This window comes from Periophthalmus magnuspinnatus, chromosome 13 (assembly GCF_009829125.3).
Source record: "Periophthalmus magnuspinnatus isolate fPerMag1 chromosome 13, fPerMag1.2.pri, whole genome shotgun sequence".
NCBI classification, from domain to species: domain Eukaryota; kingdom Metazoa; phylum Chordata; class Actinopteri; order Gobiiformes; family Gobiidae; genus Periophthalmus; species Periophthalmus magnuspinnatus.
Window position 1 is genome coordinate 25,159,965 of NC_047138.1, and position 16,905 is coordinate 25,176,869.

The window sequence follows — 16,905 nt, forward strand, 5'->3', positions numbered from 1 at the left end:
TTTTTTCAGGCAGAAATTTTATTTTAAATTTGGTAAGTGTTAAAAATTCTAGCCTAACTGCTCTAAACAGAAGCAAGCAATCAACAAAGTGAAGGTAGCAAGAAGACACGTGTTGTGCAGAGACTGGCTAACATTTGGAATAATTAGGTTTTAGAGACGACATGTTCTGTGCCTGTGTCTGATTACACGTACACACACAATGCATTTTAGGAAATTATAGTTAAATAGGGTGGCCAGATTTTCAAAATTTAAAAAATGGGATACACCTGCGTTGGTAGATTGGTATAAACAAAACAATGAAAAGAGCGCGTGACATTGTCCGTTCTCGATTTACTTGTGCCAGTCATAATCTGAGGGAGTTCTGTCGGTGCACTTTTTGTCTTACAGTCCTTTTCAAGTACGGTTTTCGGTATTTTAGCTAAACAAATGACAATATAGTCCCCTCTTTACCGTTAGCGGGTATCACCCTATAGTTAAAGTTTAAATACACAATGTACCTTCCTGATCAAAGATGCTTTGTGGCAATCTCCATGGAGACTATCAAGTAGGCCGGTCTGATCTGTGGAGAGACCCTTTTTACAAAATGCTTATTTTTCTGAGCAAAAACGCTTGTAGTTCAATCAGCGCTAAGTATTTTATGTCATACTGTGGAACATGACAGGCAAAGGCAGCAGTAACATCCCCATGGAGACAATAAAAGTTACGTAGTGCACCTTTAAACTTTCCCTCTGCGTGCTCCCCTCCCTCCCCCTTTCTCCTCCTCATTCACACAACATCAGCAGCATCAGTGCCAGTCAGCAGGCAAGACTACAAGACTACTCTCCTCCACTCCACCCCTTGCTCACACTACTGCGCTGTTTTGGAGCGGTTTTAACACGTTTGCGCTCGGTCATCTCTACGTAATGACGCCACGTGGAAGAATGGTATTGTTTTGGGATATAGCGTGGAAAAACGTGACTTGATTGGGGCTGTTTTGAGGGAGGCAAGCAACACCGTTTTCCCTCCCTGACTATCTCTCTCCCTTTCCCTCTACAGTAGACGTAAACATTGCCATGCCCTGCCGCAAATGCACCACGTAGTCTCCAGATGGCTGTCCGTCGCTTCTTCAACGGATTTATTGTCATTGGCTTTGAAACGGGAGCGTATAAACGAAAGATGATTTTGATTTTGATGATTTTGGGGAGATAAGCAGTCAGAAGTTGCAGACGGGATAGGAGGAGACTACGGGATAGGTGAGCCATTTTGTACCGAAGATGACATCCTCTGTCCCGTGTTGGCTGCGCTATGCACGACCATGCTGCAGGCACAATCCACGGATCTGATCCCCGATTAAACCACGAGGTCGAGGTTTCAACTACTATTTCATCAGTAGCTATACCTGGCCCAGTTACTTCTAAATGCGTTGTTTTGAACGGGACACGTTCGGCACCTGCGCTCGTGCATCCCATATCTCCGCCTCCACAGTGCACCTGCCCCATTACCGAGTAAACAAAAATGAAGAGAGGATGCTGTATGCAAAGTCTTGGGCCAAATGAGGACATAGTGTGAGTTTTTACCACATATAACCAAGTCGGTACTAAGCCAGTGTTTCTCAGTCTCAAGCTCTCTGCAATTTTGATTAGTCTTTTTATGCAATTAGAGGCAGATCTAATGTGTTAGACCTCCTTTCATTAACCAACCTTATCCATGGTTTAGACTCTTTTTAGAACTGGTTTAGTTTTGATTTAAGAGGTTTAAATCTGGTGATACTCAGAAAGTCTAATATTGTCTTTTGAGAGCCACTACAGGCCCACAAAGCTATGAAGGTTAAAATTCTTATGTTATAAAATACCTTAATAGATGTGGAGTCCCTGAAGTTGGCTGTCACTGTTGCAAACTGTTACAGATGAGAATGCATATTTTGCCTGGAGGTTTAGCTGATCTGAAACTTTTATGGAGAGGCATTTATTTAGCAATATGCTAATGGTTTCCTCCAGCTGTTAGTGTTAAATAAAAAATAGGCATCAATTCTGATTAAAAATATAGTTTACCTTTATTTCAATACCAGTTTATTATCAGTTATCCGGGTAGGGTTTTTGACAACCTAAGGAGGAATGGACTTGCCATGCACAATCTTGAAAAATCATGAAAATCACAGATACAACTAACATGTTCTACTTTTACTGATGACCTTCACATCATTGAGGGCTAACCTGTACCTCTTTTTGAGCTGACTAAAAGTAAATAAGGAAACTCACTTAATGCCTCAGGTCCATTTACACTGGTCCTGGTTTAGTCCTGATGTAGACTTGGTTAAGTCCTGGTCTAGTTCAGTTTTTTTTTCAGAAATTGAATGTTGTGTGTGAACCAAACTACTCAACCCAAGAACACAAAAAAAATGGACCAAGAGTAGAACCATAACCCTCCTTGTTACTGGATAAACTAATCCTAGTTATATTTTATTGCCCCTAATCACAGTACTTGTGTTTTAACTGGGTGTAATTAGTTTTGATAAAAATCTTTCCGCCTGTTTCGCTAACAAGGCCTGCACTTCTTTGTTGCCACAACAACAGTCACTTAGAGTCAACTATCACCACAAAGTGTTCCTCCATTTTGTCACTAGACGCATAAGTGCCCCTCTCCATGAAAACGAGAATAAACAACTGTGGTGTTTATTCTCCACTATGGGCCTTTTTCATGTAAACTATTCCTCTTATCTTTGATCTTTGCTATTAGATTAAGTTTAAAGCAGAGAAACGCTGTAGTGAAATGGTGTGCTGTAAGGCCTACAAGTGCTTGGCCCATCTGCTACTCAGCTATTAGGTTAGTTTAATGGGATTCTACATCCTCATATGACTGTTTATTTGTAAATATTTTTTATTTAAAAGCATTCAGTCACCATACCTCAGCCTTTATTTGGTTAAAATGTGTTTTTAAATTTAGAGTAGAAACAATTGTTTGACTAGTTGACTAATAAAAAAAATATAATAATCGCTGACTTCAACTTCAACTTAAAAAATAATCATTATTTACAGCCCTAGTTCCAAATGGGACAATCCCCAAAACAACAGATCACATTTTAAAATCACATTCAAAGTGGTAGGTAAGATGGCAGTTGGGTGATTATTGAAAATTCTTTGTAAGAAATAAGAAAATAAATCTCTGAAAACTAGAGACATATTTACATATATATATATATATATATATATATATATATATATATATATATAAATAATTCTGCCTGGATGGGTTGTAATGATCTTCTAGAGTGCCTGTTTTATTGTAGTGCACTCTAGATTGATAGTGAATGTAATCAGTCTTTTGAAATGGGAGTCAGTTGTAGATAACTTAACCACTTTAATCTTTTATTCTGTCTTTTCTCTATTTTTTGGATACAATTGCTATGGACCTCTCAGACCATGCACTGGAAGTGCTGTTGTCACACCCCCTTATTTTAAGTTGGCTGGCTTTAAATACCTTGTGGTATTTAAAGCCAGATATTTCTTCCTAGCAGTTTTGGTGATTTGCCACCTACCAACTTTGTCATGACTTGCTGCGTTGGTGCCTCTCGTTATCACAGCTCACAGTAAGGGGGCGCTATGGGGGCCAAGCAAACCAAAGGACAAGATTCGGCAGAGCCCAGTCCCCAACACAGCTGGAAGAGGACCCCTACCAAGGAGCGTGGGAACGACATACTGGCCTCTCTGATGCTGAAGTCTGGGGACAGGCTGAACCGAAGCGGGAGCCCTCCTCCTCCTTACCAGAGACGCATCGGGATGATACAGGAGATGATGCTATTAGCCAAACAGGGAAAGCATGACGAGGCTACGGAGATGCTCAGGACGCTTCGACAGGTATTGGCACTGCTCTTTATGTACTGCTTATTTATTATTACATATTTCAAAATACTAATTAAAAGTCCTATATTACGCAAAATTGACTCTTGTAAGATTGTGACGTCATGAAGCGTTAGTTTTCAACTTAACGGCTACCTTTTAGCTTTAGTTTAGCATTGGCAGTTCCAGGGCTGAAATAATTCTAGTGAAGGTGTATGGCGTTTACACACGTGGACAAAATTGTTTGTACCCTTCGGTTAATTAAAGAAAAACTCACAATGGTCACAGAAACAACATGAATCTAACAAAAATAAATAATAAATAAAAATTCTATGAAATTTCACCAATGAAAGTCAGACATTGCTTTTCAACCATGCTTCAACAGAATTACTTACAAAAATAAACTCATGAAACAGACCTGGACAAAAGTGATGGTACCTCTAGAAAAGACTGAAAATAATGTGACCAAAGGGGCTTGTTAATACAAGGTGTGTCCACTAATTAGCATCACAGGTGTCTACAATCTTATAATCAGTCAGTGGGACTATATATAGGGCTACAGGTAGTCACTGTGCTGTTTGGTGACATGGTGTGTACTACACTCAGCATGGACCAGAGGAAGCAAAGGAAAGGGTTGTCTCAGGAGAATAGAAAGAAAATTATAGGCAAGCATGTTAAAGGTAAAGGCTATAAGACCATCTCCAAGCAGCTTGATGTTCCTGTGACTACAGTTGGAAATACAGTATAATTCAGAAATTAGCCAACATCCCTGGACAAAATTGATGATAAATCAAAGAGACAGATAATATGAATGGTAATAAAAGAGCCCAGAAAACCTTCTAAAGAGATTAAAGGTGAACTTCAAGCTCAAGGAACATCAGTGTCAGATCGCACCATTCGTCGTTGTTTGAGCCAAACTGGACTGGGAGACTGGGAGACGACCAAGGAGGACACCATTGTTGAAAACAAATCATAAAAAAGCCAGATTAGAATTTGCCAAACTACATGGTGACAAGCCACAAAGGCTTCTGGCAGAATGTCCTATGGACAGATGAGACAAAAATGTAACTTTTTGCCAAGGTACATTAGCTCTGTGTTCACAGATGGAAAAATTAAGCATGTCAAGAAAAGAACACTGTCCCTACTGTGAAATATAGAGGAGGCTCTATTATGTTCTGGGGCTGCTTTGCTGCATCTGGCACAGGGTGTCTTGAATCTGTGCATCTGTACAATGAATTCTCAAGACTATCAAATTATTCTAGAGAGAAATGTGCTGGCCAGTGTCAGAAAGCTTGGTCTCAGTCGCAGGTCATGGGTCTTGCAACACGACAAAAACACACAGCTAAAATACCCAAGAATGGCTAAGAGGAAAACATTCTAAAGTTGCCTTCTATGAGGCCTAACCTAAATCCTATTGAGCATGTTTGGAAGGAGCTGAAATAGGCCATCTGGAAAAGGCACCCTTCAAACCTGAGACAACTGGAGCAGTTTGCTCATGTGGAGTGGGCCAAAGAGTTGCAGAAGTCTCATTGACAGTTACAGGAATAGTTTGATTGCAGTGATTGCCTCAAAAGGTTGTGTAACAAAATATTAAGTTAAGGGTACCGTCACTTTTGTCCAGGCCTGTTTCATGAGTTTATTTTTTAAATAATTCTGTTAAAGCATGGTTGAAAAGCAATGTCTGACTCTCATTGGTTAAATTTCATAGAATTTTTATTTATTATTACTTTTGTCAGATTCAAGTTATTTCTGTGACCATTGTGAGTTTTTCTTTCATTAACTGATGGGTACCAACAATTTTGTATGTAAAAACACAGTGGAGCACTTCTTGTATTACCACATGACATCAAAAGGTGAGTATTTTCTGTTTGAGAGAATAACTCAGCATTTCTGACTGTGATAAGGATACAACTTTATAACATAGACCAGAAAATAGTGTAACATGGGCCCTTTAAAATGGCTGTAGCCATTTGGTTTAACATGTATTTGAGAAAAATTTGTCTTGCTCCATTAAGGATGTATTGTATAAACAGCTTTTGAGGTCAAAATGAGACCACTGCATGCTGTCTGCAACTAATCATAAAGCATTTTACTGTCAGAGAATCAGGAAGTGTGCTGTTAACATGCTAGAGGTTGTTAGCTTTTACCATGATGGCATAACTCTGCTCTGGCCTCTGATAGTTGTCCAAAACTAATAACAGTGGATAACTAGGAACAATGGAATAATGACAAATAATTTTGGACTGCATGTCCCATTTAAAATTAATTTGATTTGTTCTTACGCTCTTTTCAATCAGGTACAGCACCTTTTTAAGGTTGAATACTAAATACAGTGAATTCATTATGTTAGCAACAATATAGAGGTGACACATTGAGACCACCCCATGAATAGTGACAAAACAAACACCAGTGACATCTGGAGGGGGGTGATCGGGAAGAATGGACTCCCTGATCTGAACCCGAGTGGTGTTTAGTTATTGGATTATTGGACTGTACTAGTCACAGTTCATCCTTAATGAACACTATGTGTGAGCACAAGGGTGTCCATCAGTGCACGTGGCACCAGGACACCCTAGGTTGGAGGTTGATGATCGAACATCTGGTGGAGCCCTCTGTCAGCAGGCTCTTCAACTCACACCTCTGGGAGAGCTTCTCCCACATCCAGGGGAAGGTTGGCGACATGGGCTATGTTCTCAACCTCCAATGTGGATGTGGCTGCTTGTAGCTGTGGTCACAAGGTCTCTGGTGTCACAAGGTCTCTCGCGGTGGCAATCCCTGAACCCGGTGGTGGACGCCGGAGGTAAGGGATGTCGTCAGGCTGAAGGAGTCCTATCAGGCCCTGTTGGCTTGTGGGACTCCCGAGGCAGCTGCTTCCTCCATGGCCTCCCCGAACTGGGAGGTGTTTGGGGAGGCCATGGAGGAAGACGGTTGGCCTCAAAGAAATTCTGACAAATCATCTGACGCCCCAGGAGGGGAAGCAGTGCTTCACTAACACTCTTTACAGTGCTGGTGGAGAGCTGCTAACCTCAACTGGGGACGTTGTTGGATGGTGGAAAGAATACTTTTGAGGATCTCCTCAAGCCCACTGTCATGTCTTCCGAGGAGGAAGGAGAGACTGAGGACTTGGAAGCGGACTCATCCATCACCCTGGCTGAAGTCACTAAGGTGGTTGGCAAGCTCCCCAGGTACTGAAGAGGAGAATCCAGGAGGGTGCTCCGTGAGAACAGAGTCTAGGGCTCTTTGCTAAGGGCTGTCCGGTCTCTGTATGACCCTGCTGCCCTTTGTCACCGGTTCTGTTTAGTGTTTCTTATGGACAGAATTTCTAGGGGGCGCAGTCAGGGGCCGGAGGGAGTGCGGTTTGGGGAACCACAGGATTGCATTTCTGCTGTTTGCAGATGGTGTTGTCCTGATGGCTTCATCGTACCAGGACTTGCAGCAGGCACTGGGGCGGTTTGCAGCCGAGTGTGAAGTGGTTGGGTGGGTTCCCTACGGGGAAACCTTGCCTCAAGTGAAGGAGTTCAAGTATCTTGGGGTCTTGTTCACGAGTGAGGGAAGCATGGAGCATGAGATTGACAGGTGGATTGGTGCAGTGTCTGCAGTGATGCGGTCACTGTATTGGAACGTTTTGGTAAAGAAAGAGCTGAGCTGAAAGGCAAAGCTTTTGATTTACCTGTGGTCATGAGCTTTGGATAACCTTTCAAGCGATACAAGTGGTCGAAATGAGTTTCCTCTGCAGGAGGGCACTCCCTTAAAGATAGGGTGAGGAGCTCAGCTGAGGTGGCTCAGGCATCTATTTCGTATGTCACCTGGACGCCTCCCTGGGGAGGTGTTTCGGGCACGTCTCCCCGGGAGGAGGCTCAGAAGGTGACCCAGGATCTATACTGATATAATTTTGCATTGAATATTGCAATATATTGCATTTTATTAATTTTTTTTTGTGATCAAATTTGTATTGTTTGTATAATAACAAAAACAGGACAACAAAAGCAAATACCAGTTTCATGTTAATGATATAACCAAAGGTACTGATCCAGTGACTATGAGTCAAGTTGTTAGATGTTTGTCAGCGAAGGGCCAGAAGTTTTTTCGCTGCTGTTAACCCTGCCAGTAGTATTTTGAAGTTTAGTCATTTTGAAAAATCGTAAATTAAAAAGATAAGTGTGGAAAAACAAAAATCTTTGTTTAACATTTTAGTTAAATAAGAATGTACAGTTCTCCAAAATATATTGACATTTTTACAATCCTAAAACATGTGGATGACAGTACCAATCGTGTTCTCTGAGCATTTATCACAATATGGAGAAGAAGTGAGCTTCATCAGGTGCCTCTTTTTGGGGGTTAAATAAGTTCTGTGTAGAAAGTTAAAGTGCAATATCTGATGGTTTGGATTTTTTGATGAATAAGTAATTGTGTTCCATATTCTTTTCCAGTTGTCATTCTCCATTACTGCATCCAAATCTTACTCCACACGTTTTCAATTTTCAGTGGTTTATAATTTGCAGTCAATAATAAATTCTATATTTGTGTAACAAAACTCTTTAAAATTTTTCTATTTAATATATTGTGTAATTTGTGTGTTGTGAGAGGTTCAATCCATGGAACCCCATAGGCTTTCATGGAGGCTCTCAACTGGAGGTACCAGAAAAAACAAGATGCTGACAGATTAAAGATATCACCTAAATTGTTAAAGGGGAGAAAACCAAAGTCTCCAAACATGTCTCCTAATACATGAATCACTTTCTCTTCCCATTGTGAAAATGCAAATGGTTTGGCCCCAGAGAGTAATGAATAGTTATGGAAAAGTGAACTCTTCTTATGCCATTTTTGTATGTTTTTGGATTCTTTTTCCACATTTTGCCAGACTGATAGTAGATTAGTAATTATTGGGCTAAAACAAGTCTTTGCTTGTTTAAGTGGAATAGCGGCGTAAATCAGGTCCTTGAATATATGAGGACGAACTAGATTTTCTTCTATGCATTTCTATGAAGAGTCATTTCTTGAGCAGAACCATGAAGAGAGTGGATGTAAAACAAAAGACCAATAGTAGTATTTGAAATTGGGCACTGAAAGGCCACCTGAAGATTTATGCTGTTACAAAGTAACTAAAGAGACATGTGGCCGGTTTCTTTTCCATAGATATTTTGGAACCAGAGAGTGAAGCGGGGGAGAGAGGGGAAGCATTTCAAAGTAAAAAATTATACTGGTTTAAAATGTGTGTAAAGTTTATAGAAGCAATTACATTTAGTGATGAATAAATTTCCACTCTCAAATATTTGAAATGTTCCACTCTTGGAATTATAGACGGAAGTGATACAAGGTTGGCAGATGAATTAAGAAGAAGTAAAGCAGATTTTAACCAATTTATCTTATATCCAGAATGTGAACCAAACTCTTTAAATCTCTCACGTATATGTGGGATAGATGCTTTATCTATATATAATAAAATGTTGATAAAAGTTAGGATAAAGTTTTTTTGTCTTATTTTTTGAAGGTTAAGGTTCTAAAGACAAGGCAAAAAGAAAAGGACTTAAAGGGCACCCTTGACGACATGATCTAGATATACGGAAAGAAGATGACGTAATACTTCCACTTATTACCACAGTTGGGTCTGTGTATAATAATTTTACCATATTGATGAAGGTTTGTTCCAGTTTAAAGTGATCCATAACTATCCAGAAATACTCCCATTCAAGCTGATCAAAAGCTTTTTCAGCATCAAGAGATAAAATAACAGTCAGATGGGATATCAGTGGCGGTGTGATTAATATGAAGTAAACGTCTTATGTTATCAGATGCCAATCGGTTTTTAATAAAACCAGTTTGGTCACAATCAATTTAGACATATATGGGTCAATGCGATGAGCCAGGATTCGAGCATAAACTTTAATGTCATTGTTAAGAAGAATATATTGCATTTTATTAAAAGTGTTTGATTTTCATTGTGATATCAAAAGCAGAATTGAGCATTTTCCTTTGTATTGAAATCAAGTCTGACATTTTGGTCTTCTAACAACAGCCATTTTGCATTATCAAGACTTTTTTCAACCATATTCTTTATGTTAAAATTACATTAAAAATAAATGCGCTACTATGTCAGTGACTAAAATCAACATAGAATATTTTTAGAATAAACTGATAAAAAAACTCTTATAGCACCTTTAATTGACAATGCAAGGTATTACCCCACCATTCACAATCATGACCAACTGTAAAACTCACTTTCTTTTGCACTTTTTGACAGTTTTCATAATAAATAATACTTGACTAAGCCAAAGTAAAATGGTACATGAATTTCATAATTTTATCTTTAGGAAAAGAAAAAGAATTTAAATATTACTTTTAAATACAAGTTTGACACAGTTATAGATTAATAATGGATAAAACAGCTTTCAGTATCAATTTCATGAATGTGACTTAGTTTAGTTTAGTCAGTGGATATTATCACAAAAACATGAAAGTTATTCTGCTCCAAATGACATGCTTTTACTGACAGTATTGGCTGTGAATGATTAAAATGACCCAAGCTTATATTTGAAACAGTTAAATCAAATTTGACTCAAATGTGACAATATTTAGTATTTTATTTTGGTAGTATGGTAGGAACTATTGTTGGTGTTTTGTTTGGTTCTGCTTGACCACTTGAAAAAGACGCACGCCTGGTTTACCTGCCAAAAGTGGCCTGTGGGCAAAGTGTACACTATTAAAGTTACAATTAAGTTATTCAAGTGTATTTAAAAGCTCATTCTACCTCCTAAATTTGGGTCAGCCAGCAAGGTATGTGTTTGTAATTTCATATGTTTATTTTATGTCTTGTATTATTATATATTTCTAATTGTAATTTATGTAAATGATTTTAGTTCAATGGTGGCGTTGGTGGCATTTGCAGCATTGTTGGCATTGGCATCAGCAACTAAGTTTTTAAAGATTTTAAAGATTTTTAAGTTTTAAAGATTTATCCAGCCATCGGTAAAAGAACTTTTCATTGACTAGAGGAGGTGGCGTAATAGCTACATTAAAGGTATTAACTGAAATCCATATGGCCTTTCAACCATAGATAATTATAGCAATAAATACCTCTCTAATACACTCAACAATCAATACAGAAAATATACCTAGGTGGCTGAAGAATTATACAGATATAACACCACACGGTAATATAAAATAAAGTACTATGAGTTATTGTTGAAAATGACATTCTGTTGTCTAAATAAAGAGTGTTTTTATCAGAATCAGTATTGAGTATTGAGTCTATTCCTTAGTATCAAAACCCAGTTTGAAATTTTAGTATCATGATAACAGTAGTGGCAACATTTAGGCTATACATATTTGTAAGAATGCTCGATATGCTATGACTAGTTGAAATAATAATATTTGTTGTTAATAGTGATAGTGATACAAGCAAAACACAATTGGACAAACCTGAAAGCACACTGTGTACCTAGTTTACATTATGGTAATACATATATTCAAGGAAGTAGTTGCAGTAAAAGAAATAACATTCTAGTAGCAGTAGTAAAAGTTCTTGAAGTATTAAAAATAATTGTGGATTTGTTTTACTTTTTCTCAAGCAAAAAAAAAAAAAAAATACAGGTGGCTTATTCAGTCAGTCCCTTCTTTTGAACCTGTATCAGTCCCACTGAGGGTGTGATCTTGTGATCTATTTACAAACTTATTGAAGTGGATAATTAGGATTTTCGGAATGCGTTATGAAAGTGAGGAATAACTTTGGACTAGGGCTAAATGATTTGGAAGGAAGTATTACCACATAAGTCCTGTTTCATGTCTTTGCATTGACTTCCTGTGGCTCAGAGAATAGACTTTAAAACAGTCCTGCAGCTCTCCATGGCCTAGCACCAAATTACATCTCCAATATGTTAATGCATATGAACCATCTCACACTTTGGGCACCAGCAGGAGGCCGGTACTTGAAGTCCTCAGAGTGTCAGAGTCAGGAATAGACATGGGGAATCAGCATTTCAGTTTTGTGCAGCTAAAACCTGGAACAGTTTTCTGAAGATGTGAGACAGGATTCTACTTCATCAATGTTTAAATCCAGGCTCAGTACGGTTCTGTTTAGCTGTGCCTATGACTGAAAGGTTTTTATTCTGCACTCATCTCTTTTAATATTAATTTTATGATAATTATTTATGTTTTGATTTGTTTGTATTGCGATTTTAATGTTTTTCTTATCCTGTAAAGCACTTTGAATTACTTTCTGTACAAAGTGTGCTATACAAATAAACTTGCCTTGCCTTGCCATTGCAATTCATCTAACAGCTCTACTTTGGACCACTGCAAATAGTTGAAAATGCACTGGTTGTTTATTCCATGTTTTTTAAACAGTATAAATGGGCATCTCTTAGATCACTGCCCACCTCTCTGGCTGGCCGCTCTGTGTCTGTGGACTTTTGGCTGGTATTCAGAGTCTGTTACAGAGTGGAGACATGAGGTTGCTGGTATTTACAGCTTGTCAGTCCCTCTTTCTGGGCATTAGGGGCTTGGCTTGATCTCTGCTGCAGCTGCTGTTTGCAATGGAAGGAGAAGAAAGAGAAAGAGGAGTCAGAAAATGAGAAAAATGTCATCAGTTGAATAGGTGGGTATATAAAGGATTGACAAGATTTATCAATGAATAGGATGGTGCTTCTGTGTGGTGTTTAATTAAATTGATTACCGTTTTTTCCGGACTATAAGTCACAATTTTTTTTCAAAGTTTGGTGGGGGGTTTGACTTATACTCAGATGGTATGGTATGGTATGCTTTTATTTGAACAGGGACAATGCATAACAATACACTGACCGTAAAAACCCCCCCAAAAAAACAGGAAGGATGTATGGTGTCAGGTTCTAGCAAAAGTACTAATTTCCACCTGTAGGGATGGGATAGGGATAGTGATGTTTAAGTAAAAGTAATAGTAACAGATGTGAAATTATTAAAATATATAATTTTACATCTTCTTTATTATCACACCATTGTCATGACACCTGTGCAAGGGCACTCTTGGCTTGTGTACCAGTATGGCAGCCACGCGGAAGCGGTGCTTCATCTACTTCCAGAGCAGGCTGAGTTTTTCTGAAGCTACACCGAGGATGAAGAATTCAATGGATTTAGTGATTTGGAGAGAGCTCGAGAGTAAACTTGTTAGCTTGTTTTTATGCTTTAGTTATCTGATTAACTGTTAATATCTTATGTTAACATACAAGACACTTATTCAGTTTGCTGTCTATGCTTCATGTAGCTGAATAAATATGTGTTATGTAATGGTTGATTATACATTTTACAGTTCACTTGTTTGACCAATAGATGTTGCTGGTGTGTTTGTAATACCTGTAAGAAAATTTACTTGACTCATTTTCTTTTATACATTTCATATTTAATTTCCCCTTATTTATTTCCCCTTCATTTATAAGACCATAAAGGTAATACATTTTCATTTGGAACAATATTGTAAATGTTTAGTTTATCATAAGTCTAGTTTAAGGTCATTAAGGTTTTCTAGTTCGGCCTTTTTTATGCTAATGCAAAGTCTCACCCGGCAGAGCACTATTTAAGAAACAATTCAGAAGTAAAATATAAAGTTTTCAGTTCACCGGTTTGTTTACTTGCAGGCCAAAGTGGTATGTATATTTTTCATGCGTTCATATGCAATTTTGTGTTTATATGAAATATGAGCTAGAGCTTATGCTATATTTTATGTGTTTGCTAGTTCTATAGTGTGAAGTGTGATGAAGAAGTAAGACCACAGTAAACATAAGTGAAAAGAACTCTCGTGTCTCGTGTTTGTGGACAAGTTGGCATATGTTACGTTTGCGTTGTTATCTGATTAACTGTTAATAGCTTACGTAAACATACCAGACATATATTCAGTTCGTTGTTGATGTGTTGTGTTGTCTATGCGTTCTGTACTGCTGTTCAGCCTGTTGTTCTCTATTTTATTGTTACTATTTTAACTTGCCTTTAAAGATAAAATGTCTGTTCTTGGTGTCAGATTTTGTAAAAAAAAATAAAAATAAAATCCCTAAAAAATGTGACTTATAGTCCAATGCAACTACCGGTATATGTTTCTTTCTTCAGTATTACGCATTTTTCCGCTGGTGCAACTTATACTCCGGAGCGACATATAGTCTGGAAAATATGGTAATATACTGGATTTAAACAAAGAGGCAGAATCTGGTATCTCTTTTTTCTTGATAAATAATTTGGAAAACATACCTTATAAAAAGAAGATCTTGTACTGTAAATTAAAAAAAAATAAAAGAGTTTGTTTTAAAATCAAACAACCTTGAATTTCCTATCTTCAAAAATAATGTCTTGCAGTGTAGTTTCATCATTATTATTATTATTGCTGTTGTTGTTTTATTATTTTAATTGTGCATGTGTGATTTTTTTTTTTTTTATGTTTTTGTTTTGTTTTATGTTCAGATTTACACTCAACCAACCCAAGCATACACCTTCCTCCTTATTAGTCCGTCCATGCGTTTCAGAATGATGAACAATTGGACTGTTGCCTGGCAATTAAAGCTACCTTATTCTGCAAAATCGACTTTTAGAGCTTGTAACCATGTTATAGTTGTTTCCTTCTCATTTACCCTCTCGAAGTTGTATTTGGAATGATTCGTGTATGTTTGAGCAATCTTTAATCTGATCAGCCCCCTTTTTCACTGCTGCCGGTACATGCTCTCTGCTCTGTACGTCGTTCTTCATTTCATTTTCTTAATTGGTGATACATGTAGGATTCAGCAGTGTCGCAAAGTCATTGATGGCTCGTTCTTGTGATGACAATTACGATGAGGTTGCTCTCATTGGGCACAAACATTTTTTAACATAGACTTGTTTCATTATTAAGTCATTTTAGATAAATATTGCCATTTAAAATGCCTAATTTATAACATAATGATCCACAAGTATATAGCAGATACAAGCACAACACAGGCAAAAGTCCGCAAGATGTTGCCTTTAAACAGGAAGCTGAAACCCATGAATTGATTTGGCATATATAACTCACATTTACTGCATAGTGTCTGTTGTGGAAAATTACTACATCTATTGATGAATAATTAAATTGCCATCACAGTGTCTATAGTTATACTTCTACTTTATAAACTATATTCTTAGGTTACGTATGTATGTTGGTATATATTTTCCTGTTATTCTATACCACATTCTTTTGATGTACTCCTATAGTGAAAGCAGAAACCACTTTTATTCACCTAATCTCCCATCCCACAGACAGCACTGTACACAATGACGCTGCTACTGTGAAGAGCTTATCCTCCGGTGAGTCAGCCACAGGGAATACAGCAGCGGCTCTATATACACACTCACAAATCTGTTTGTTGTTAAGACTCTCGGGATTTCCACTTCTGGTTCTGTCACTGCACAGTTTCCCTTATCATATATTCTGAATTTTTAATCCCAGAATCAATAGGAAATGCTCACACAACGTAAATAGGCTTAAACCTGAAGGACACCCCTGTGTGGAGCTGGGCATTACTATACAGTCAAAGCCTTACAGAAAGTATGGAGTTTTAAGTTATTCTTCTCTTAATTTATGCATTCTGAACATTGTAATTATTTACTGCAATTAGCTTACAAGCACTTTTCACAACTCTCTGAGAACAGAGTGGAGTTTTTGTAAAGTTAACAACAACTAGCATGCTAACGTGCATTTACTGATTATTGGACAATGAAATGCTTTATATTTCGATGCAGACAGCAAGCAGCTGACATATTTTGACCTGTACTGGGGCAAGACAAATTTTGCTCATATACATGGGAAATAAATCAGTTATAATGCCTTTGATTAAAGAGATAATAAGAAAATACTTGATAAAAAATCTTTTAAGTTTTGTTTTACATTTATTTATTTATTTCAGGGACAGTGCATATTAATCGACATTTCTGTAAATATGCCAGAATTAGCCAAAGGCTATTTTTCATCCGTCATTCCTTGACAGCAGATACTGTCCACCTAAAAACACCTAAAAACAAGAGTAAAAATTACAATACAATAAATACATAGAAAACAGTGAGAAATATATACACTCTCACATAAAATGGCAGACTCACAACAATCATTCAACTACACACCACCACTCATAAAGAAAGCACATACATACACACATGACAGTCGCACACAGATACAGGGCAAGAGGCCAGCAGGGGGCAGCGACAGTGGATAACTCAATGTTCACAGATCTGGTTTCCAATTAGCCATTGTTATAACTGTATTTTAAAGGTGTGGTAAGTGTTAGTGGATCTGATGGTTGTGGGTATGAGGTTCCAGTCTGAGGCAGCATGAACAGAAAAAGCTATTTGCCCAAAGGAACTTTTCCTGAGGGGGATGATGCAGTCTCCTCGTGCTGCTCCTCTAGTTCTACTGTAGCTGATGGTTCTGATGGAGATAAACTGACTGAGTGGTGGAGATGATACCGCGAATGATTTTATAGATTAGGCAGAGATTAGAGTATTTGATCATGTTATCCAGGCTGAGTAAATGGTGTTTTTGGAGTATTGGACAGTGGTGAAAATGGTTTGTTTTTTATCCAGAATTTTAGCAGTTCGCTTGTAGAGTGATTGCAGAGGTTTCAGTGTTGTGGTATTTGCCAGGGACCAGACAGGTAAACAGTACGTAATGTGAGAGAGAATCATTGATTGCATGAACATTTTAGCTGCTTGGGTGGACATTTGATGCCGAATGTGTTTGAAGTTGCAAATACTGAATTTTATATGATTACTGATTTTATTAATGTGGGATTTGAATGATAATTTTGAGTCTATTAGAATTTCGAGATATTTGTATTGTCGGACAATCTGCAACCGTTCTCCAGAGACAAGGATGTCTGGATCTGTATGGGAAGTGTTGTTGGTGTTGTTGGATTTAGTGAAAATCATTGCTACTGTTTTGGATGTATTCAATTTAAGACAGGAGTGATTTAGCCAAGATGAGATTTGAGCCATGGGGTGAGTGAGTTTGTCCACGACCTGGGAGATGTTATTGCCATGTGTCATCAGCGTACATTAGTATGTGGACATCGTTGCAAATGGAGGGAAGATCATTAATGTATAGTGAAAATAACAGTGGCGCTAATGT

The 16,905-nt window shown here is 37.8% G+C and overlaps 1 protein-coding gene across 1 annotated transcript in view; it reads left to right on the forward strand.

Annotated features, from left to right (window-relative positions):
- Window positions 1-3,559: 3,559 nt before the first annotated feature.
- Window positions 3,560-16,905, forward strand: part of lrrc75a (leucine rich repeat containing 75A) — a 97,522-nt gene continuing 84,176 nt past the window's right edge. The window contains exon 1 of the mRNA XM_033977709.2: window positions 3,560-3,833. Coding sequence (XP_033833600.1) covers window positions 3,579-3,833 — 255 coding nt within the window. The 5' untranslated portion in view covers window positions 3,560-3,578. The remainder of the gene's footprint in view (window positions 3,834-16,905) is intronic.